This window comes from Anneissia japonica, unplaced genomic scaffold (genome assembly GCF_011630105.1).
Source record: "Anneissia japonica isolate Jap-2015-1 unplaced genomic scaffold, ASM1163010v1 scaffold287717_len1600092_cov198, whole genome shotgun sequence".
In the NCBI taxonomy this organism is placed as follows: Eukaryota; Metazoa; Echinodermata; class Crinoidea; order Comatulida; family Comatulidae; genus Anneissia; species Anneissia japonica.
The window spans coordinates 1,220,965-1,230,571 of record NW_022755469.1 but is presented as its reverse complement, the minus strand read 5'-3'; the positions used below and the strand labels follow the sequence as shown (position 1 = coordinate 1,230,571).

At 34.6% G+C, this 9,607-nt stretch overlaps 1 protein-coding gene across 1 annotated transcript in view; it reads right to left on the bottom strand.

Annotated features, from left to right (window-relative positions):
* Window positions 1–962: 962 nt before the first annotated feature.
* The window catches only part of LOC117123457 (neural-cadherin-like), a 33,645-nt gene continuing 25,000 nt past the window's right edge, over window positions 963–9,607 (bottom strand). Inside the window, exons 23-34 of the mRNA XM_033269373.1 lie at window positions 9,129–9,253; window positions 8,411–8,818; window positions 7,773–8,044; window positions 6,849–7,194; window positions 6,317–6,429; window positions 5,901–6,226; window positions 5,400–5,578; window positions 4,969–5,236; window positions 3,836–4,010; window positions 3,220–3,440; window positions 2,699–2,857; window positions 963–1,591 (exon numbers count right to left, since the gene is read on the bottom strand). Of these exons, the coding sequence (XP_033125264.1) occupies window positions 1,467–1,591; window positions 2,699–2,857; window positions 3,220–3,440; window positions 3,836–4,010; window positions 4,969–5,236; window positions 5,400–5,578; window positions 5,901–6,226; window positions 6,317–6,429; window positions 6,849–7,194; window positions 7,773–8,044; window positions 8,411–8,818; window positions 9,129–9,253 (2,717 nt within the window). The 3' untranslated portion in view covers window positions 963–1,466. The remainder of the gene's footprint in view (window positions 1,592–2,698; window positions 2,858–3,219; window positions 3,441–3,835; window positions 4,011–4,968; window positions 5,237–5,399; window positions 5,579–5,900; window positions 6,227–6,316; window positions 6,430–6,848; window positions 7,195–7,772; window positions 8,045–8,410; window positions 8,819–9,128; window positions 9,254–9,607) is intronic.

Genomic DNA, 9,607 nt, shown 5'->3' with positions numbered 1-9,607 from the left:
TTAATTTAAAAGGTATTTGAGATATAAAAATATTCAGATAAGCATTAAAATTTATCTTAAAATATTCAATGTAAAAATGTCAAACAAATCATTTAAAATTGCATTGCACTTAAAATATATACTTAGCAACAGAAGGACGCCCTGTACGTCAAGCACGAAGCAAGTAAACTTGCGTGGTTAAAAAGAAGGGCGCCGCCTATGTTGGGCACGATTTCCGCCTCATTTTTACTCTGCGAGTGCTCTATCTTGTGTTTCTAGTATCTTTGCTTTTATGTTGTGCGAAAAATAATGCAAGAGGCACTGATGATAGAGATATTAACATTCAACTCTTGAATTGTCATTTTTTGTAACAATTGTTGCAATTGTCTCACTTTGTAATATTTTCCAATTATCGTTTTTCAATCTATAACATTTTCTGTAATTTCATAATTAGACAATAATTTGACCACAACACTAAAAAATTATATTGCATCTATGAATTGTAGCCTGGCCTGTTATGAAATCATCGCACGATTTTACCTGTCTGCATACACCGACCAAAAAGGACGTCAGTGACTGTATTCCCACTCGAATGCTGAAATGTTTATTTCTTTGACGAAAATCTATCAATATAGCATTACAAACAAGTTCTTTCTAACACAATAGTTATTCATCGTATCCGTACTGTTCTGCTGATGTTAGATGAGTTAAACGCGTACTGCAGGAGCAAAAATCAGCATACGCAGAGCTAAATGTAAATACACACACGTATACTGATCATATCACTATAGCAACCGATGGCTGCTACAACAGTTGGTTATAAAAAACTAACATTAAAAGACGGCGATTGACTTATAAAGCAATTAATAGAGCATGCATAGTACACTAAATGGAAAATTATTATACTTAGGTTAGATTTAATGCATTCAAAAATTTCCTTCGGGCCTTGCAGGCCCTCAGAAAATTTTTTCAAGCATTAAATCTAACCTTCGTACAATAATTTTCCTATAGTGTACTATGCGGAGCTCTACTAATTGCTTATTTTGATTATTATTATTATTATGAGAAACAAAAATAAAATACACAATACAGTACAAAAACATAGAAAAACCTATAAGGTAATCAGCTGTGATTCTATAAAATACTGAATTATACATTAAAACTTAAAAAACTTTCCGTAGAAACACCGTTGATTCTATAAATATTCATACTGGGTTATAATTATTATATATAAAGCTACTGATGCTACTGACTTTCCAGGTTTATCGACTTCAAATAACAAAAATAGATCTAACTCACTACTAAGTTTTAAATTCGTGCATAAATTATCAACTTCAAAAGGTGAACAAAACTGAACAAAAATTGTAATATTCTATAGTTTGAATGAATGATAATTTCATCCTACAAATTCTAAATAGAATTTTCCTAGCAATATTAATTACTGGCATGAAATTAAACAACAGTTTTGCAGACCACCTGCAAGTGAGTTAAGTCGGCTGGGAGTCAGGAATACTGCTGTAAATTACGTGGTGGTAGAGATGGTCATCTGCATGGTCAGCGTTGCCGTCGTCGACATTAATGACAGGTATATAATCATAAGGCAGCTCAGTCACTGTAACAGATAAACAATACAAATATCAAACAAATAAAATATAGTTCAGAAGTTGCAAGCCAACTAAGCACAAGTCACATAAACTACTGCTTGAAATCCTGTGTTAAATTGACTAATAAAGCAAAACCCTTCCCCAAACTAACCAATCCCCCATCTTTGAATATAAATTTCATTTACCCATCCAGCTGAGCTATAAAGCCATGATGTTTGTACACACTCCTTTAGCTCAACCCGCCCTCGATAAACTAACGTTACGTTATCTCAACATATTTATTGGATTAACACATTATCAAGGATAAGTACTGAGTGTTATACACTGGTGTCATTGGATTCAATTATGGGTAAACGGATTAGATGCCTTTTTTATGAGGTTTTAATTGTTCTTTACCGCCGAAAGTGCGGTATTCTAACGTTAGTTTAAGGAGGGCTGGTCGGCCTAATGAGTACCCAAAATATCCCATGAAGAACAAGTTCCTTCGCAAGCTCCGACAAAAAGAACAATTAAAATTGAAATACAAATATGAATTGTCAAGAAAATGGCCTACAGGTATAAAATTGCAGCATGGAGGGAAAAAGTAGATTTAATTTATTTCCTCCATGATTGCAGATGTAGAGCAAATAAAAATAAAGACTGCTGTGGGGAAAAAAGTCAGAAATCTATTTTGAGTTGGTTTCCACATCATAACAATCATTGCACGCTGTAATAAATTTCAGTTTGTCATATTTCCAAAGTATGGTAAAACAAAATCTACAATCTATGTTTAGTTGCTTTACATCACTGAAATGATATTTCTTTTTTTTTTTGTCAATTGAGCTTAGTGCCCCCGATAGAAATGGTCGTTACCAACGCATTACTGTTTCTTCAATGTAGAATTTAACATTGATACGAAAAAGCCTAGTTTCCTCAAAATTGTTACGCTGTCGCTACAGTTTTTTAGTACAATCACTGTACTGTGTAGCAGTTCCCGATGCAATCAGGAAGGCTTCCCGATACGACTGACCAATCAGCATCACCAAAAACTGTCAGTGATAGCCTGTAGCAACTATATGGAAACAAAGCTTAATATTGGAACACAATATGCTTGATTTAGCTGGACCAGCACTCACGTGGCGGAAGCTGTGCTGGTTCTTCACTAGATGTCTTGATACCTCCACCAGTTTCATACGTAGAGTTTCTCACAGTAGTTATCTTGATGCCCTTGGTGTTAATATCATCATATGCCTCCTTATGTTTCTTATACAACATGAATATGATGATTAGCATAACTAGAGAGATGATACAATATAAATTCATTAATTGAAAAGCACAATTAATTATTATGCTGAATCTACCCCACTGATAAACATTTATATGTTATATATTTCATATGCAAATTGTTTCAGAAACATCCTTAAGATATAATGGCCAGAGAGTAGATTAGACACAAACAGCTATACAAAAAGAAGCAATTAATGTCAAAAGACATTTAAAAAAAATAAAGAATTTAATAATTATTCATATCTATTAAATATTAAATTCATATTATTTAATTATTAAATGCTTTTCAATTAATACTTACTAGTCACATATACCACAATAAAGTGAAATTTAACTCTAAATTGGAATTAGAATCTTACTTGAAACTTACCGAGTAAAAATAATAAACCGATGCAAATTGCAGCAATTACTGCTGCTGATAGACCACCCCCATCATTTCCATTTTTGATAGAGCAAAATTCACCAGTATAAGCCTTTGGACAGATGCATATAATACCGTCTGTATCTTCAAAGCATGTACCACCATTTAGACAAGGGTTGGGATCACAAGTGAGAATGGTACAGAAATCACCACCCGTGTTAGCAGGACAACTGGAAAATAATAATAGCACACAATTAAGAACAGTAAACTTTTTTATGACATACTGGTATAGCAAGCATGGCTCTCGCTAATTCTTCAACACTTTCATTGTGGTAAGCTACCTGCTTCTGCACATGCTTTTCGGAACTGTTTTCAGTTTAAGTACCACAGATTAGGTCAAATTTATTTACTCATTGTTTTTCCTTTTGCAGAATGCACCATAGAAGAATGGAAGTATTATTATTATTATTATTATTACACAAATTCGCACTTAAGCAAAAGAAAACTAAATTTGGATGAGGATGACAGACTTTTATTTATAGTTTGCTCTTTCAGTTTATTCTATTTCTACATATGTACCGCTATAATATACAATACTTGGCAAATAGAGAAGTTAATAACTCACATGCATTCATATTGTTGCCATATGTCATTGCAAACAAATGGAGGATCGCAAGTCACGCCATCGCATGCATCACTTATGCAACCCTCAGTGACATTATTCGACGATGTCACATCAGCGTATGAAGAAGATGAGAAGCCTAAGTAGTGGTTATTAATTCGTGGATCATTCACACAACCTTTGATAAGAGAAGAAAATTTATGACAAATTATAATCAAAAGTAAGGAAATATCAAATTAAATGTTTTAATTAGCATCATAAAGTATCATATTATAAAACTTAGATATAAGTTCATTCAGCTAAGAATGTGAAAGCTGTTAAGTCACTGAATTGCAATAACAAATATAACATAATGTTATATAACATAAAAATATAAGAAAATAACAATAACAAAAACAATAGCAAAAATTGATGACAATGATAATAAATAAATAACTATAATTATAATATATTAACAATTTTCTAATATATTACTCAGTGTTACAAAGTTTAATGAAATCATTTATGTAAGATTAATAAAAATAATATTTATTTTCTCCAGTTAACACTACGAATACCAGATTATAATGCACACACAAAATACACTGATGCTATGTTCTCACACGGCTGCTAACGGTTAGCAGGATCCGGATCCTGCTAACTGTTAGCTGCCATGCGTCCATACGAAAAAAAATCCCGATCCCGGATACCAAAAATATGATGATCGAATCACTGGCCAATAAGAAACTGGAAATTGTAAACGCGTACGTGTGATTGGTTGATTATAAAAAACACACTCAACTTGCTAACGGATAGCGCTTGCTAACCGTTAGCGGTATCCAGATACTGCTAACGGTTAGCGCTAACCGATCAGGCGTTCTCACGCAGGTGCTAATGGTTAGCTCCCGGATACTAGGGCTGCTCTCGTGAGAACCAGGCTATAATGCTCTGTCCAGACTATCAAATTCTATGTGATAAATTTGTGATTTTCCTGTACATGGGCATGATGATATCATATATTACATCATTACTGGCATATCACAGATATTTATCACCTAAAATTTGAGTGTGGAGACAAAGCTTTACAAATCAATTGACCATTAAAACAACTCATAAAGAGACATCACAATGGCAAAATTAATGAAGGTGTAAAGTACCTTGGAAGTCCTGCAGTATAACTTCATTCCCGAATAAATCACCAATTCGTAGAGACTCTGGACTCACTATAATATGCTGGTACGTTCCAGGAGATCCTTCCACCTGTCTAGTTCCACCACCTCTGTCAACTTTCAACGTCACATAGTTACCATAGCGATCATACTCAACACTGTGCCATGCTCCATTATTGATTCTGTAGTTGGGAAGGCTCATGCTATATTCACCTTCTCCATGGTTATAGCGAAGCCTCAACGTACCATCAACCATCTAAAAAGTAAATAATACAACTGAATTATAAAAAAAAAAAAAATAGTTTATAATGGTCTTAATTAATATTCACCTTCAAATTTTCTTCTTTTCATATTTAAGACTGAACAATTCTTATTTAAATTAATCCGTTTTTCAAATATTACAAAGCATTGCAGCTCACATCGATAGTAGTGTGTTCCCCTGTGTCCAGGTTAGCAATGTACCACACAAGTCCGGTTTCTTTCCACGTTCGAACCACTGAGTGGTAATGTTCTTCATATCCTGATGGGTCCAGTTCAGCAGCAGGTTTCACAGTGTAATCAACAAAGCTGTTTAATGCAAAGTCATACGGTGTTGTCTCTGTAAGAATGAAAAAGAACCATTATTAAAATGTATATAAAGTTTAAAGATTATAAATTCAAGTACTGGCCTCTTCCAATAAAATTTTTTGGGACCAGGTTTTTTTGTGGTCTTTAAGCTTTAGATGTGTAAGTAGAAAATGTATTATCATTAAAATGAAAGATTGCTGTTTAGGTCTTAGATGTAGCCTTTATCTGGAGGGGCCTTTAATGGACTGTTCCAGTAAGTTCTGTCCCTTGGATATTGTTGCCAAGATCCCCTAAAACGATAGCACAAATGTAAGCACCTGTTTGTACATGTTAACGACACAAAAAAAAGTTACCTTGATCACATTTATCTCCGGTGTATCCTGGGTAGCAGATACATACTCCAGTCTTGGTATCTGCATCACAAATACCATTCTTACACAATGATGTTCCGTCCGTGTTGTCGATGCAATTTTCATTGGTACGAGTGCAACCTTGTTGTGAATTGTAGAATGACGTTCCTACGTTGTTATCACTTAAATCATACAATTTTCCATCCTGAATCAGATTTCGAACACACCCGTCAAATCCAGATGGGGTTGAATCCAGATGGTCATACACCCAAGGAGACTCTGTGTCTACTCCACCAATTTGGAGTGGTGTGTTCAAATTCAGAAGCTTGCTAAAGATTTAAAACAAATATATTGATTACCATATATGCATTTATATGCTTAGAACCAACACAAAATTAAGACAATGAAATGAACTTTACCTGTTTCCTGGTACAGTTTTGTTGACCATACAGCTTGTCGCATCAATAGTGCTCTTTCCACTGTTTTCTACTACAACTGCTGACTTGCAGTGATCCACAACCATCTCTACATACTGTAAATTCGAACATATTTCAATTTTTTCAAACATCATTTAAAAAATTTATCTTTAAGCAAGCACATTGAAATAGAAAACCTAAATTATTACATATGGAAATAATTCATGCTTTATCTTAAGACATAATAATAATTAAATTATTTAAATGATTGTATGACAACCCAAAAAGTAGTGTTTACTAAAGTTTCATTCATAATGAAATCAAAAGTAATTAATGGAAAGAAAAAAGTCTTGTAGCAAGTAGTTTTAGCTGTGTGCATTGGATTAATTTTGGTCAAATTAGACATGTGCCTACAGTAAACACTGATTGAAGTTAACTGATTGAACATTGCCCAGGAAGAAAAACCTTTTCAATTCAGAAAGCTTGGAATTGGCTTTATAATTGTTAAGATATGGTATATTATTATGTTCTTTACCTGGGCATTTCTTCTGATTTTCAAGGTATGCCAAACCTTATCATTCAATTGATTTAAATCGTTGCTGCTGAAGGCCAGTTCAGCAGTATTATCTCCAAGATTCAGCTGTAGTCTAGGCCGACCTCCCACTAACTCAAGCAGAATAAAATCCCTCTGGTTTGCATTTTTTTGCATTGGCCCATTGTAAAACAGAGTGCCATCCAATACATCAGTAATGAACTCTATCGAGGCAACTGTCTCTTCACACTGTTCAAGTGTCTCCACCCAAGCGTAGCTTTTCCCTCCCTCAAAGCTGCGCTTTGTCATCTCGCATCTTCCACCTTCAAACCCAGTAGGACATGTACAGCTGTGAAACATACAAAACATCTTAAAAATAAATTTACTTCTTAAGCTTCACAATGAGGCTTGATAGAGCATTTTAAATTGGGTTTAGGTACCTAAAAGGAAGTAAAAAGTCACACATAACCATCATTATCATTTGTGTTTTGTATTTATGTTTCATAGGAAAGAATATGTCACATGATTTCACAAAAATGATTTCTATTTATGTTTGTTATGGGTCAACTATTGCAGCCAATTTTTTGTCTGCAACATTTTTGTCTCATCGACCGCCAAATACATTTCATAAGTTGTAGTACAATACAGTAACTGTAAAATTAATTTAGAGCATTGTATTTTCAAAAGATATGTTTAGTTATCTAATGAAACCTATCATAATACGAATCTGCTTAATAGAATACAGGATCCCAAAATGTTATCAAGGTGTCGGAGTTGCATAGGAATACCTGTAGTCTGAAAACAAGCAAACATTGCTGGGAACTATCTCTCATGAAAGTGGGAGATGAGTACTGTATTACTAATTGTCTCTATAGTTAAATGGTCACGTGTATCATCACACGTAGCCAAAACAAATGATAATATTACCTGAATCCACCGTAATTAGTAGGTGTGCATGTACCTCCATTCATACATGTATCGTATGTGCATCCATCCGGAAAGACTTCTCTTCCGGCACACCCACAAGCAGCAGTAGTGTAGGTCGTTATTCCTGTGAACGACTGCGTTTGCAAATCGATAAGATATGGTTCTTTGGTGACGGTGTAGTTGTTGTAGCAGGAGCCTTCGCAAACCCCTTCATCATGGTAACAGGCATCAATTCCTATCATTTCCAGATCAAGTCCAGTGGCATCTTGCACCTGGTGGAAATTTATTTTATTATGATAATTCAGTGACTGAGATCTGCAATTTATGATTGCTAGTCTTTTGATTCTTTTACAGGATACAAGCCACATTAAAAACAAATTACATTTGTACACCATTAATGCCTAAGTGTCATGTCTTAAGCTTAAGTTTTGTGGACTAAGCGTAAGTTATAGCCTAAGCTTAATTGTATTCAGACCTATATAGGCCTCCTTTCATTTCTCAACAAAAAATAACATTTTTTTAATCTTTTGAAATGCAAATATAAGTTATTGATGATGGAAAATAAAAAACGAAACGAATGATGTCTTTAAATCTATTTCTTGTTGAAAAAAGTCTAAAGAAATTAAAGAAAGAAATACCTTCTGCTGATTAGCCCTCACTGCCATATCCATTCTTTCTGCTTTATAGTAAGGTGACCCATGAGCTGAGTAGCGAACATCGACCATATTGCTTTTACCTTCAACATCCATAACACTAAAAACATCCACATTGCCTTCCGGCGTTCCAAGAATTTCAGCTAGGGTAGTTCGCAGGGTGCTATAGATGCTGTTCGGTTCCCGAACAAACTCTGCTGCATTGAACTGAGGGTCACCAGACATTCTCATAGAACCTGAGTTATAGACAGCTTCCTCTGGCAGGTCAGTAACTGTAACGGTCACCGTGGATGTCTGGTCTGGGAACTTATTATCTTGCACTAGGATCTCCATTTCATAGATTCCATTTGGAGTACCTTCTTTTATCAGGATAACCCCAGTGTCAGTGTCAAGCTGAATAAGAAAACAAATTACACAAATCAAAAGTGATACTGTTGAAATAAAAAATATAAACAAAGTCAATTGCATGGTGACTCCAAACATCAATCTTTAAGATAATTTTTGTAAAACAAAACACTTAAAACTAAAGTCTGTAGGTAATTACTGATAAATATGGCAAGTGATTTTGATTAACAAAAGACTAGGCAGAGTAGACCCAGGCCTTAAATATAGTGAATGGATGGAATGGACCATGTCTTACTTTTTATTATTATAATTCTGCAAAAAACAATTTAAGATGTATGTATATCATGTTAATACTAACATCAAAGAAATCCCAATCATCTTCATTAAGCTTGGAAAATGTTTTTTCATCCAGATCATTGTCATCAGGATCAGGTGAGTTAACCGGTCCTACAGGAATTGTCCCCACACCTGTGGATGTGCCACCTGTGCAACAAAGAATGGATCAAGTGAAAATGTTCTGACTAAAACTTAGTCATTAATTGATATGTTAAAATTTACATCTGTCTGGTGGGACAAATGGTTGGACAACCGTCGGCCAAAGAATCCACCTTTGGTCTCCGAGACTCTGTGAGCACATGACATGTGATGCTGTCTCCTGAATGTCAGTGGCAGTCTAAACGATTTGTCAATAGTTGCGCACCTCGAGTGCGCCGTGTACTTATGAATAACAAATTAGAGAATTTGTATAGCGCCTGTTAAAAAAATAATTTTTTGTCACTGGCGCTTAAAGATAAAAGAGTTATTGATTAAAGAGATAGGTTTTAAGGGTGGTCTTGA